Source organism: Salmo trutta, chromosome 31 (genome assembly GCF_901001165.1).
Source record: "Salmo trutta chromosome 31, fSalTru1.1, whole genome shotgun sequence".
NCBI lineage: Eukaryota > Metazoa > Chordata > Actinopteri > Salmoniformes > Salmonidae > Salmo > Salmo trutta.
Window position 1 is genome coordinate 39,174,596 of NC_042987.1, and position 14,355 is coordinate 39,188,950.

At 43.2% G+C, this 14,355-nt stretch overlaps 1 protein-coding gene across 1 annotated transcript; it reads right to left on the reverse strand.

Annotated features, from left to right (window-relative positions):
* Window positions 1-4,916: 4,916 nt before the first annotated feature.
* On the reverse strand, window positions 4,917-11,907 carry inhbab (inhibin subunit beta Ab). Its single transcript, XM_029726551.1, has 2 exons — window positions 10,860-11,907; window positions 4,917-5,960 (listed from the first exon to the last, which is right to left on the reverse strand). Exons 1-2 carry the CDS (start codon window positions 11,377-11,379, stop codon window positions 5,125-5,127), a joined length of 1,356 nt encoding a protein of 451 aa, XP_029582411.1. The 5' UTR covers window positions 11,380-11,907; the 3' UTR covers window positions 4,917-5,124.
* Between the last annotated feature and the right edge of the window lie 2,448 nt (window positions 11,908-14,355).

A 14,355-nucleotide genomic window follows, 5' to 3' on the forward strand; every position in this document is an offset into this window, starting at 1 on the left:
TTAAGAAAACAAAATAAAAATAAGTGTAAAGTAAAAAATAGAAAATGAAAGTAACAAATAATTAAACAGCTGCAGTAAAATAACAAGCGAGGCTATATACAGTACAGGGGTTACCGGTACTGAGTCAATGTGCGGGAGCACCAGTCAGTCGAGGTATATACTTCTTCAAGGAAGGGAGGAGGGACGAATGTGTCTTCAGAGTGTCCAATCAGAGCCCTTGTCTCACCCAGATGCCTTCTAACCCTTCTCCAAACATCGTACCAAAGCTGTGAAGTTCTCGTCAGGATCCGACCATGTTCACACATGCAGCAGGAACAGGAAAAGCCTCCACAGCTGGTCCACTTCCTCCTAAACCAAAGGCAGTCAGCCGATATATGATTTCTATTTTCTACAAATGTGTCTGCACCAGAATACAGTATGCTGTGCATGGTGCTATTGGTCCTGGACTAAATAGCATGCTGCTTGAAGAATCTCTATTGAAGTAGCTTCACTAGCAGCAGAGGATTGTGGGTAAAATCACTGGGGAAGCCAAGCCAGGAAAAAAGCCATATTACAACCTCTGTGTTGTGATAATTGCGTTGTTTGCTCAATAACCTGTTCATATGCCTTTTCCCTATTATATATAGGCCTAAAGGCCGAGACAACAAGAATAAATTCAACCACACCTTTTGTTTCATCACAAAACTGGAGAGCAACATCTGTCCGGTGGAGTCCACAAAGCATATTGCATGAAACAAACAGTTACATGACCTACAACACGGTCAATCAAGTTAATCTTTGCTACATTATTGTACTACTGAACAACTATTGATTTAGAACACCAGAGAGTTACCGCAAGTCACAAAGAAAACAAGAGCTGCCTCCACTATTCCAGCACCATTTCAACTTCAACATTTCAACATCGTCAAATCCCCTATGCTTAGTGTAATAGTTACAGCTATTTATTTCAATCAACGTAAGCTAAATAGGATGTGGCTGTCCATGGTTCTGATTAATGTGTGTGTTGACTCACCCTAGAGAAACGGCAATGACATCCTATTCTTTCATGTTGGTTAAACAGTCTATGAGTCTATCATACAGTACACCCTTTTAGTTTTTGTTGTCCTAGGCTACCTGGCTAAAATACTTGCTCGCTAGCCTACCTTCCTTTCATGGGAAACGATGAGCCAGCTAGTTAATATTAGCCTTCTACATCTAGCTACATATTGAACGTCTATCCTCTCAGGCCAGGGGCACGATGTATGAATTTATGGTTGGATCAGAATCCCCTTTATAATCATTAGCCAGTACGGAGAATTAAGTAAAACAACAAGTCCAAATCCCTATCTTCATCCATGGCTAATTTAAAATGGGGAACATTTTAGCTAGCTATCTAGCCACGGGAGAACAACAACACAATGAGATGCAGCAGTTCAAGTTCTTTCTGTCAATGATGTCATGTGATTGGTGTGATGCCTTTTAAACTTTTTTCTTGGTGCACAAGGACCATTCAGTTATTTTTTAAATGTTTTAATCAAGGGAGGCCAACTACTCGCTGGCTTCCCTAACATTCAGTGCTACGGGTGGCAACAATGTAATACTATTTTTGACCAGACAGCCTCAGATTGATGGGCTACACATACAGAGACAGATGGGCGCTGTTTCCCTTTCTCGGATGATTTCTCTGGTGAGATACATTCAACCTCTTGAGAATTGAAGGAAAATAATGAAACACAGAAAGACGAAAGATAAATTATTTTATATGTTTTTTTCTTGGTATTTGCTTGGGGGGGGGCTGGCTTCCCTTGGTATCCATGAATGCACACCACTTCTTACTAGGCTTAATCTGTGTCTCGGAACCTGGCTTTATGAGTACAGCCCAGGACCTCCACATCCGGCTTCTTCACCTGCGGGATCATCTGAGACCGGTCACCTGGACAGCTGATGAAACTGTGGGTTTGCACAACCGAAGAATTTCTGCACAAACTGTCAGAAACCGTCTCAGAAGCTCATCTGCGTGCTAGTCGTCTTCACCAGGGTCTTGACCTGATTGCAGTTCAGCGTCGTAACCAACTTCAGAGGGAGAATTCTCACCTTCGATGGTCACTGGCCTCGTCACGAATGAATCACGGTTTCTACTGTACTGGACAGATGGCAGACAGCGTGTATGGTGTTGTGTGGGCAAGCGGTTTGCTGATGTCAACGTTTGTTAACAGAGTGCCCCATGGTGGCGGTGGGGTTATGGTATGGGCAGACATAAGCTACGGACGACAAACACAATTGCATTTTATCGATGGCAATTTGAACGCAAAGAGATACCGTGACGAGATCCTGACACCCGTTGTCGTGCCATTCATCCACCACCATCACCTCATGTTTCAGCATGATAATGCACAGCCCCATGTCACAAGGACCTGTTCACAATTAAAGGAAACTGAAAATGTCCCCGTTCTTCCATGGCCTGCATACTCACCAGACATGTCACCCATTGAGCATGTTTGGGATGGTCTGGATCGATGTGCACGACAGAATGTTCCAATTCCTAACAATATCCAGTAACTTTGCACAGTCATTGAAGAGGAGTGGGACAACATTCCACAGGCCACAATCAACAGCCTCATCAACTCTATGTGAAGGAGATGTGTCACGCTGCATGAGGCAAATGGTGGTCACACCAGATACTGAGTGGTTTTCTGATCCACGCACCTACCTTTTTTCTTTTTTTTTTTTACTTCTGTGACCAACAGATACATATCTGTATTCCCAGTCATGTGAAATCCATAGATTAGGGCCTAATTAATTTATTTAAATGTATTGATTTCCTTGTATGAACTGTAACTCAGTAAAATCTTTGAAATTGTTGTTGCGTTTATATTTTTGTTTAGTGTAGAACAATTTAAAAAACGAAAGCATTCTGATGTTTCCATAACTGTATTATTGATCCATTACCGGGATGCTTGAAGTAAAGTGTTACTGAAAATGTAAATTAAACACAATACAGAACTTGTACAACTCATTGTGTTTAATAATGAAGCAAAAATTGCTGCCAAATAAATTATATAAAAACATATCCACAAGCGACATTTGTGATTTGTACAACAAAGCAATATAACACCTTATTTTCAGTAACTTAAGAGTATGTAAAGTCCAAATGTTTCAGAGTCTTCTCTTTTGCCAATGGAAGAATAATTAACCAAATTAAAACACATTCAATGATCTTTATACATTTGTCATTTATGACATTTCATGTCATATAGTATGTTTATTATCATATATGTTATATGTCTACAACACCACTGCTCTCCTATTTCAATTTGTCAATCATTTAGAACAAGATAATGGCAGTGAAAGAAGTGATGAAGAAAGAAAATTATGGAGAAAAAAAATCTAATTTATTAACTGTCGGAATAGATTTTTTTGGGGGGACTTTTAAGTGTAAGTTTCATGGTGTTCCTACATCAAAGTGTTTTTTTTGTCTTTGTCATCACTAGTTGTTAGGAATATTAATCGAGATGTTTCAGTAGAGATTGTCCTTCTGGTAAACTGCTCAACTTGAAAGCTAATGGTGCTCCTATCTTTGGTGTTACTTTGATTGAGAGACTATGTCCGTAGCTGTAGTATGTACTATATATGAAGAGTTTATTTCCAAAAATGTTATATCCACCAATTTTTCACATTTGTGTTTTTCCATCAGAAATGATTGTTTATGGGTACCTTCATGTGTGTGTAAAAAAAAAGACTGTTCTCAGATGTTTCATTAAAATATTTTAACTGTTTATATATATACGTATATATATATATATCCATTGTTTAGGTGGAATGGAATGTTCATATCCTGTATATTTGACTGTGATAATGTGATTGTCTCACCTAGATATCTTAAGATGAATGCAATTGTAAGTCACTCTGGATAAGAGTATCTGCTAAATGACTAAAAGGTCAAATCTAAAAGTTTTAAATACACATATCATATTACTCTACTGATTTCTATTGTTTCATTTATTTCAGTTTTGATGTCATACCTAACATTTGTACAGTTCTTTATATATATATATATATATAAAAAAGTAGTTATTTGTTACATTTGACTGTGTAAAACCTAGCAGTACTTCGTTTAGCTAAACGACATGATTATTTGTCTCTGAAACAAACCATCAGGTGATAGATTTCAAACAAATACATGTCTATCATTGAGCAATTCCACGCCATGATGAGGATAGACCCAACCCAATTTCTTTCAGAAGTTCTTTTAACTATAAAAGCTAATTTATCTTTTTTTTCTTTTTTTTTACAGTTTTGGAAAAAAACTCTTCATATGTTACTTTGCTTGAGAGACTGTCTGTAGCTGTAGTGTATATATATATATATATATATATATATATATATATATATATATATATATATATATATATATATATATATATATATATATACTGTATATGTATTTACATCTTTCTGGTGTATTGCCACTTACCGTCAATGTGATCAAGCTGGCAAGAATGTTGGTATAGTGCAAATTTCAACATTCACTATTTTTTTTATGTAAAAAAGACAAAATAGTTCAGAAATAATAATAATAATAATAAAACTTGTTATTAATTATAAAAGTGTTTGGCTCCAGTAGCTGGTCAAACCTATTTCTTTCAAGTATCTCTCAACAGTAACAATACAAACAACTGAAACACAGACGCGCATTTGAACAAAAAACAACAACGAAAAACTTAGCAAAAAAGTCTTCCTTGTATACAAATTAAAAATAAATCAAAACACCCATAATGTGTAAAGAAACATTAAAAAGATCACACGGTAATACTTGATCAGTTGCATAGTGTTTCTTTCAGGGAAAATTGTTCCGTGTTCATTGCAGTGCAGAGAAGCAGGAATCACATGACTAATCCCTAGTGCTCTCCATTCAACAAAAATATATTCTGTATCTCTTTTTTTTTAATCTGAAAGTGTCACAAGAGACTTCACAATTTCCCATCGGGTAATCAGACGAAACGGACAGATCAGTCAGTCAACAATTTTTTTTACATGACTCCCCCAAAAAAAGGTATTGTTTTTGTTTGAAGGGATAAATGGCCCATCATCCCAACGGTGTCTCCTTGTTATTGATGAGTCTATATTGCTCTCTTTCACTGTCTCTTACGAGCAGCCGCACTCATCCACGATCATGTTCTGGATATCCTTCTTGATGATCTTCTGCTCCTCGTTGTAGTAGAGCATAGACATGGCGCGTAGTCGCGTGGGCACGCAGCACGACTGGATGTTCTGGAAGGGCGCGTAGCCCCGCATTCGGTAGTGATTGATGACGGTGGAGTGGAAGGACAGCGAGGAGCCCGTGATGCTGGCCACGTGGCTGGGGCAGTCGCCCTCACAGTAGTTGGCGTGGTAGCCCGGCGGCGCGATGATCCAGTCGTTCCAGCCGATGTCCTTGAAGTTGACATAGAACTGCCGCTTGCAGCAGATGCGCATCTTTCCGTCGCACTCCAGGCCGCGTTTGGCGCGTCGGCGAGCGTGTTCCTCCATGCCGGGCCGCAATACAACCATGAGGAATGGCCGGTGGGATTGTTCCCTCTCCCGTCCTGGTTGCTCGCCCTCGGTGGGGACCAAGATGAGTGTGGCGCCCGCCTCGGTGCACTGCGGGCAGGAGACTCGCAGATCGATGACGCTGCCACCGGTGTCAAGGAGGGACTGGATGCTGTGCGACACGGGGAGCGTGTGCCAGCCGCTGCGCCGCGTGTCAACCATCTTCTCAGACACCAACTCCTCCTCCTCCTCGCCCTGGGTCTCGGTGAAGGCAAAGCCTGGAGCTTTGGTCTTCTGCCGGCGGCGCTGCAGAAGCTGGATGTTCACCTTGCCCTTGCCTCGCCCTTGCCCCTTGGCCAGCTTGAGGAAGAGCCACACGTTGGCCTGCTCCACCACTGAGAGCTCACTGCCCTCCTTGGAAATGTCAAAGGTCACGGCGGATGTAGTGTCACCTAGAGGAGAAAAGGGAAAAGGGTGTTTAGTCAACACAATGAGGGCAACGCTTCAAATGTGCATAATCATTTTGGTTAGGTAACGCATGTTTTTTTGTTGGCTCTGTACGGCTTTACAGAAATGTAATTGCTGACTGGAGGTGTGCCCCTCTTTGTCCATTAATGTAATTTCTGGGTAATTCTGTGTGTCTGTCCATTTAGGGGACTTCTTTTGGTTTAAGAGCACCCCTAAAGGCAAAAGCCCTATAGCCTCTTTAAATACATTCAAATGCTTACTCTATGTATCAAATAGAGCTATAGGCTAAAGGAGATATATATTATACATGCTTTTGACCGTGGACAGTCCATTCTATTCCAAATCCATACTCTGTTCGTACAAGAATGCATTTGTTCAAGGTCTGTCGTGTCTGACTAGGTGGGCTTGGATTTATCTTCCCCAGTCACTCTGGCATCTGTTTAGTTAGGAAAGCAACGGGCAGATTGTTGTGAGTCGGGTTACACTTTACAATAACCTCCTAGTTACTTTCATTAATAAGCCTTTATAAATACTTCTGTAGAATTGAGTCCTGGAGATGCAGTGATTGGACAAGTGTACGATGTCCATATTAGGACAACCTCATGAATACCAGACATTTATTGTCTGATATTGTACACAGTTGCACCTAATAAAAAAATTTGAATTGAATATTTATATCTCTTATATTAAATGTTTCCAGAAAAATGTAATACAGAGAACTACCATGAAGTCTCTCTGGCCAATGGTCAACTTGTGGAACCCCTCATGTAATACCACACGTCTCCAACACACCCTCATTGCTCATTAAGAAATGCTAGCAGCCATGACTGAAGCCAAACGAGAGTTGTCTTGGGGGTGTGGTTTTGATGTGGGTGTGTTATTTTCACATATCGTACCCTGGCAGAGACTGTTGTTTGTCCCCCCCTGAGTTACCGTAGCAACAACATAGCCACTTCCTCAAAATAGTCACTTCCTTAAAATAGTCTGATTTAATTTAGGATAAATTAAGAAATCTGTAATTACAATTTTGATGTTTTTTTTGCAGATGTCTTAGTCGCACAATTTTACACTGTGTTTGGTGTAGTATTTTATCTTTCTAAAAAAATATGCATGCAGTCTAGTCAAGTCTGGAAAGTCAGGAAAATCTGTCTGCACTCTCAGGACGGATTTCTGAGAACAATAACACGTCAATAACTTCCTCATCAGCTGTCCAAAATATCGTAAATAAGCACAAGCTACAGGCTGTTTATCAGTGCCCAAAATCACTAGCTCGCTAGCTAAGTTCCAACTCGATAAAGCTAGCGACTAGTAGTTACTGTAGCAGACACATTGAGCAGCCAGGCCACAATCAGTTTATCAAGTCACTGGCGAGTGGTGACGTGTGTGCCTAGGTGCCATTTTTTTTTTGTATTTTTTTTTTACAACTTTCTAATTATCTATTACCAAAGCGTGCATCTGTCTGGCAGTGTTCGTGCTGGTTCTCCGTGGTTTTTGTCGGTTTTGGAGAAACATGTCCTGGGAATCTCATTGAATTTAATCACAAACAAATAGGACACCTACGTAACTTAACAAAGACAGTCAACCATCAAACAGTCTGTCAAGGTTGGTCGAAATTATTCAGTACTTTGGGGGGTGTAGTTGTTAATTAGGCATCATAAACCGTCAATATATTGAAACGGGAGCAACTCATATCGCATATGGATATGCATGTACAGAAAAGCCCACCAACACTAAATTACATTCATACAATTAATTCACACGCTACCCTCTCAATCTCTTCTCCTCCTCTATCTATTTTTCTCCGACTAACGAACGAATGAATAAACAAAGCGGGGAACAAACAATAGTTTCAATGAAAAGCGCTTCTAAATATATTCGGCTAGATGTAAAAAAAAAAAAAAGAAGGAGTACGGCTCTTTCCCTCTCTAGTCCTCTCTCTCTGTTCTTTCCCTCTCTAGTCCTCTCTCTCTGTTCTTTCCCTCTCTAGTCCTCTCTCTCTCTGTTCTTTCCCTCTCTAGTCCTCTCTCTCTTCTTTTTTCCTTTTCCCACCTTCCTCCTATATCTCTCCCTTTCCATATCCTTCTCTCACTTTGCTCAGGCTCTTTCAAAGACCTCTCCATCCAACCCTATCTCCACATATAGCTTCCACACAGCCTAAAGTAATTATTGGGGCTCATATTTGGATGAATGAAGTGATTATACACGGCCAGGAGCCCTCCGACTCGCCTCCATGCCCCCCCCCCCCACACACACACAATCGTTAACACCTCCCCCAATTCCGCCAACTCATTGATGGCCCTTTCTTTAATCGAAGGTTCATTCAAAAGGGTGGTTATTTATAGCGCCAAGCCATTATGCACATTTATGTAAGCGAACAAGCCAGGGGAAGAATGTGCTTGTTACACGCTTGTTGCATCGCTCTGCAGTATACAATGGCCGACCCGCAATCAGGAAAGCCTCCAGAATCGGAGCACCCCCCTCATTGGGTTAGCGTGCAGCGCATGACAGCGTGTTGTGGAACATGGATACATGTTGTTGTTCCGATGCATCATATTAAACGTTTCCTGTTCCTGTTTTTGCATCTTTGTCTGATGTCATCTCTGACTCACCCACTTCATACCTGAATATGACAATTCTTTCCAACACTAGATATGAACGTGGTTGATGTACACTATATATATATATATATATATATATATATATATATATATATATATATATATATATATATATATATACACAAGTATGTGGACACCCATTGAAATTAGTGGATTAGGCTATTTCAGCCATACCTGTTGCTGACAGGTGTATTAAATCGAACACACAGTAATGCAATCTCCATAGACAAACATTGGCAGTACAATGGCCTTACTGAAGAGCTCAGTGAGTTTCAACGTGGCACCGTCATAGGATGCCACCTTTCTAGCAAGTCAGTTCGTAAATGTTCTACCCTGCTAGAGCTGCCACAGTCAACTGTAAGTGCTGTTATTGTGAAGTGGAGCAACAACGTCTCAGCCGCGAAGTGGTAGACCACACAAGCTCACAGAACGGGACCGGCCAGTGCTGAAGGGCGTAGCACTGAAATATCATCTGTTCCTCAGTTGCAACACTCACTACAGAGTTCCAAACTGTCTCTGGAAGCAAAGTCAGCACAAGAACTGTTCATCAGGAGCTTCATGAAATGGGTTTCCATGGCCGAGCAGCCGCACACAAGCCTAAGATCACCATGCACATTGCCAAGAGTCGGCTGGAGTGGTGTAAAGCTCGCCGCCATTGGACTGTGGAGCAGTCCATATTCCATATTAATTTAGTCTATAGTCCATATTCATTTAGTCTATAGTCCATATTCATTTAGTCTATAGTCCATACACACAATTGGCATGTCACATAATTTATCTTATTCTCATACCAACCTTTCATTTAACCTCTATTTAACCTCCCAAACATATATTGAATGTGGGCCTCCAGCAGCTGCGTTTGTAATGTCTCACTGGTACACACTGAAATCATCTAGTAAAAGCTGCAGTCGACATTCGCTGAAGCGTGGGGAACTCGTGCTAGCTGAGGATACACATAACCCCCAAACTAACAAACTGAAAAGGGATGTCAATAGTTTAATCTAAGCCTTGTTGACTACAAGTTCGAAGGAATCCTCAAGAGAAAGCCATAAGCACCACAGACACTTGTCAACTTTAAAACGTTTCCAGACCCAGACATAGGCAGCCCACACATTTCACACACGCAGGTAGCGTGGGTTACAGGCAGCGTGGGTTACAGGTAGCGTGGGTTTTAGGTAGCGTGGGTTACAGGCAGCGTGGGTTTCAGGCAGCGTGGGTTTCAGGCGGCGTGGGTTTCAGGCAGCGTGGGTTTCAGGCAGCGTGGGTTACAGGCAGCGTGGGTTACAGGTAGCGAGGGTTTTAGGCAGCGTGGGTTACAGGCAGCGTGGGTTACAGGTAGCGTGGGTTTCAGGCAGCGTGGGTTACAGGCAGCGTGGGTTACAGGCAGCGTGGGTTACAGGCAGCGTGGGTTTCAGGTAGCGTGGGTTTCAGGCAGCGTGGGTTTCAGGCAGCGTGGGTTTCAGGCAGCGTGGGTTTCAGGCAGCGTGGGTTACAGGCAGCGTGGGTTACAGGTAGCGTGGGTTTCAGGCAGCGTGGGTTACAGGCAGCGTGGGTTACAGGTAGCGTGGGTTACAGGCAGCGTGGGTTACAGGTAGCGTGGGTTACAGGCAGCGTGGGTTTCAGGCAGTGTGGGTTACAGGCAGCGTGGGTTACAGGCAGCGTGGGTTTCAGGCAGCGTGGGTTTTAGGTAGCGTGGGTTTTAGGTAGCGTGGGTTTCAGGCAGCGTGGGTCTCAGGCAGCGTGGGTTTCAGGCAGCACGTTATCTTACACTACACGCTTAGACAAAAAGCTGCTATTTAGAACCTAAAAGGGATCTTCGGCTGTTCTCATAGGAGAACCCTTTGAAGAACCATTTTTGGTTTCAGGTAGAACACTTTTCCTTCTAAGTAGAACCCTTTTGGATTCCATGTAGAACCCTTTCCACAGAGGGTTCTACATGAACCCCAAAAGGGTTCTACCTGGAACAAAAAAATGGTTCTCCTATGGGCTAGCAACATAAATTGCTTTATGTTTCAGCCGAAGAACCCCTTGGGAACCTTTGTTTACTTCCGGTATTTAATGAAGAGAAAACAGTGGGTAATTTCTGGTTCTTTTTTCAAACCATTCAACAGGGTAATAACTACATTGTACCTGACCATTACAGAGTGGTGTTTGTTTAAATCAACCAAAACAAATCAAGAAAGTAATTCATGTCATTACTGTATAATTAACATTTTACCATGTCATTTCTTAGTACCTAGTAATACACTTTAACGCTATACACACCTGGCTCGGCAAAGGTGATGATCTCGGAAGGCGGCTCGGGTGGGGGCGCCGCCCCCTCGCCGCCCCCCGGCCCCTCCTCCTGGATCTCCACGCTGCCGTCCTTCCCCACGCGGCCAACGTGTAGTTTCTTGATGGCGTTGAGCAGGGCGGCGCGTGGTACCGGGTGAGTGACGTTGGGCCTCGCGCTGAGATGGAGCATGTCGAGGATGTGCTGCTTCACCGCTTCCACCATGTCCATCTGCGCCGAAGTCTGGGCCAAAGCCGATTCAGATGCTGACTCAGATCCAGGAGGGGCAGGGACATAACCCGGGTCCGAGCCCAGGTAGTCCCTCCTCATCTGGGCCAGCACACAGGAAGGACAGGGGGTCACCTGGATCTCCTCCACCAGCCCCTGCTCCTGTCCCCGTGTAGCCCCATCCACCGCCGCAAGTGATCCCGCTACAGTAGAGGAGCCACATCCTGTCTGCAGCCCAGGGAGAAGCAACGCCAACACCCCAGCCAACGCGGCTAACGAGGGCATCCTGTGCCACAAAGAGCAGACAACTCACAGACACACACACACACGCACACTCACACACACACACACACTCTCTGGAGAAGGTGATGAGAGGACTGCGGCAAGGGGTGACGAATGAGAAGCAGCACACCGGACAACTCTCTTCACCTTACCTCTGTTGAAGGGGTTTCTCTGAAAGAACAAGTTTGAGAAAAGTACAATCCTTCTTTGAGAGCGGTACTATAGCTTCAAAAAGTTGGATGTTGGAAAGTAGAGATGGAGGTTTTGAGACCAGGTTCTTTACTTGGTCCTCATAAACCAGGTCTTTGCTGCAGTCCTTGTAAACCACTTCTCCTATCAAATCCAGGAAAGCAGGTGTCTCCTCTCAGCTTTGTAAAACCATTGCTCTTCTTTTGTCCAGTTAGTAAAGTCTCTTGTCCACACTTTCCAGTCTCGTGTTTGGTAGACAGTGTCCACGCTACTTTAGTCCTTGAACAAAGTGACTGGGAGATAGAGCAGTGTGTTGAGCTGCAGTAGTGATGGTGTCCTTTCCTGCTGATGTACACAGCACTGGAGAAGCCTCACTATGTCGGAGTTGAATGGCTTTGTAAAAGTGGGCAGGGTTAGAGTGCTCCCTCGCTCTCTCTCTCTCTTTCTTTCTTTCTTTTTCACTCTCAACTCTCTCTTTTTTTTATCCCTCCCTCTCTACCCCCCCACCCATTACTACTGTATATTTCACTACTTCCTCCCTCTCTAACCTCCCCATTACTACTGTATATTTCACTACTTCCTCCCTCTCTAACCCCCCCATTACTACTGTATATTTCACTACTTCCTCCCTCTCTAACCCCCCCATTACTACTGTATATTTCACTACTTCCTCCCTCTCTAACCCCCCCATTACTACTGTATATTTCACTACTTCCTCCCTCTCTAACCCCCCCATTACTACTGTATATTTCACTACTTCCTCCCTCTCTAACCCCCCCATTACTACTGTATATTTCACTACTTCCTCCCTCTCTAACCCCCCCATTACTACTGTATATTTCACTACTTCCTCCCTCTCTACACCCCCCCACCCATTACTACTGTATATTTCACTGCTTCCTCCCTCTCTACCCCCCCACCCATTACTACTGTATATTTCACTACTTCCTCCCTCTCTAACCCCCCCATTACTACTGTATATTTCACTACTTCCTCCCTCTCTAACCCCCCCATTACTACTGTATATTTCACTACTTCCTCCCTCTCTAACCCCCCCATTACTACTGTATATTTCACTACTTCCTCCCTCTCTACCCCCCACCCATTACTACTGTATATTTCACTACTTCCTCCCTCTCTACCCCCCCATTACTACTGTATATTTCACTACTTCCTCCCTCTCTACTCCCCATTACTACTGTATATTTCACTACTTCCTCCCTCTCTACTCCCCATCTTGTGCGTCACCATGGAGGAGGAGGAAGAATCACTGTGTCTCCCTGATCCATTCATACCACACACAGACACAGAGACACAGACACACCACACACACACACAGGGATACAATAAGCTATACTCATGAATCAGCATGACATCATCGTGTGTTAAAGCATGCCAAGTGTCATCACACCACTGATTACATGTTTGATAAATTCTCTAGGGAATTTCTCTTCAACCTAGAGTCAGTTTCTTGGGCAGTGGTTTCCTTGAGGGATAAGTCGCTGATAAACGTGACCTGTTGGAATGCACATTGGACTGTTGCCTTGGAAGGACTAGTGACGGTCAGATAAAATAGTAAACATGTCACATGGTTACATCTGTGGTGTTCTGACAAGTCCAGTGTGCTGGATTTGTTGTTACATTTGTATCATTTGAGTGGCGCACTTCACAAGCATTTTTTTCATTTGACTTTGTCTGTGAACTACTGTGAAAACCATTCATATAGGCAAGTCTGATTAGGCTTAGCCAGAGTAATTTATTTCTTAATACATGGCTCTGGGCTTTAGCTATATCACAGCCTCTGCCATAGAAACAAACAAAGCATGGTGTCAGTGGTTGGACCTTTAAAATGCAATCTCTAGCACAAACCGTTCAAAACGAAATACCTATTTACAAAAGCTAGGTAAAAAAAAATAAAAAAAATAAACTGTAGCTATAAGGTTTCAGATAAGACCCATGTGCAGACTGTGTTGAAGTAACAATGTTTATTGTACCAACAGGGGAAGGCAAACGACAGGGGTCGATAATCCAGAGTAGTGGGGCTAAGGTACAGGACGGCAGGCAGGCCCAGGGTCAGGTCAGTGTCACAGCTGTCGAAAGGAGCGGACCAAAGTGCAGCGTGGTTGTAGTTCCACATTTTATTAAATCCGTGAAACTTTGCAATACACAAATAACTGAATATGATAAAACAACAAACCGTGACGCAGAGAGAAACAAACACTACTCAAAATATAATCACCCACAAAACCCAGGAAGAAAAACCCCTACTTAAATATGATCTCCAATTAGAGACAACGAGGACCAGCTGCCTCCAATTGGAGATCATCCCAAACAAGCCAACATAGAAAAACAAAAAGTAGAACCTAAGAACATAGAAATAGAAAACATAGAAAAACACAAAACACCCGCTGTCATGCCCTGACCTACTCTACCATAGAAAATAACATCTTACTATGGTCAGGACGTGACAGTACCCCCCCCCCAAAGGTGCAGTCTCCGAATGCAACTTAAACAAAAACAAACAAAAACAAAAAGGGAGGGTAGGGTGGGCAACTCCTGTTTATGGTGGCTCAAATGCAGTCCACATAACCTTAACCTCCAGCAGAGGAGGCGGCTCCGGTTCGGGGCGTAATCCCCGCTCCACCCGCTGATCCTTCTGCTTTATTACCACCGGACCGTGGATCATCGTCAAAAGAACCGGGCTGTAGATCATTGCTGGAGGTTCTGGGCTGCAGGCCGCCGCTGGAGGTTCCGGGCTGCATGCCGTCGCTGGAGGTTCCTGGGTTGCAT

What these genes read in the sequence shown, in the direction of transcription:
- inhbab (XM_029726551.1), bottom strand. Translation starts at nt 11,379, where the DNA reads ATGCCCTCGTTAGCCGCGTTGGCTGGGGTGTTGGCGTTGCTTCTCCCT. An exon ending in CATCACCTTTGCCGAGCCAG is followed by an intron (nt 5,961 to 10,859) that starts GTGTGTATAGCG and finishes TTTCTCCTCTAG; the next exon opens with GTGACACTACATCCGCCGTG.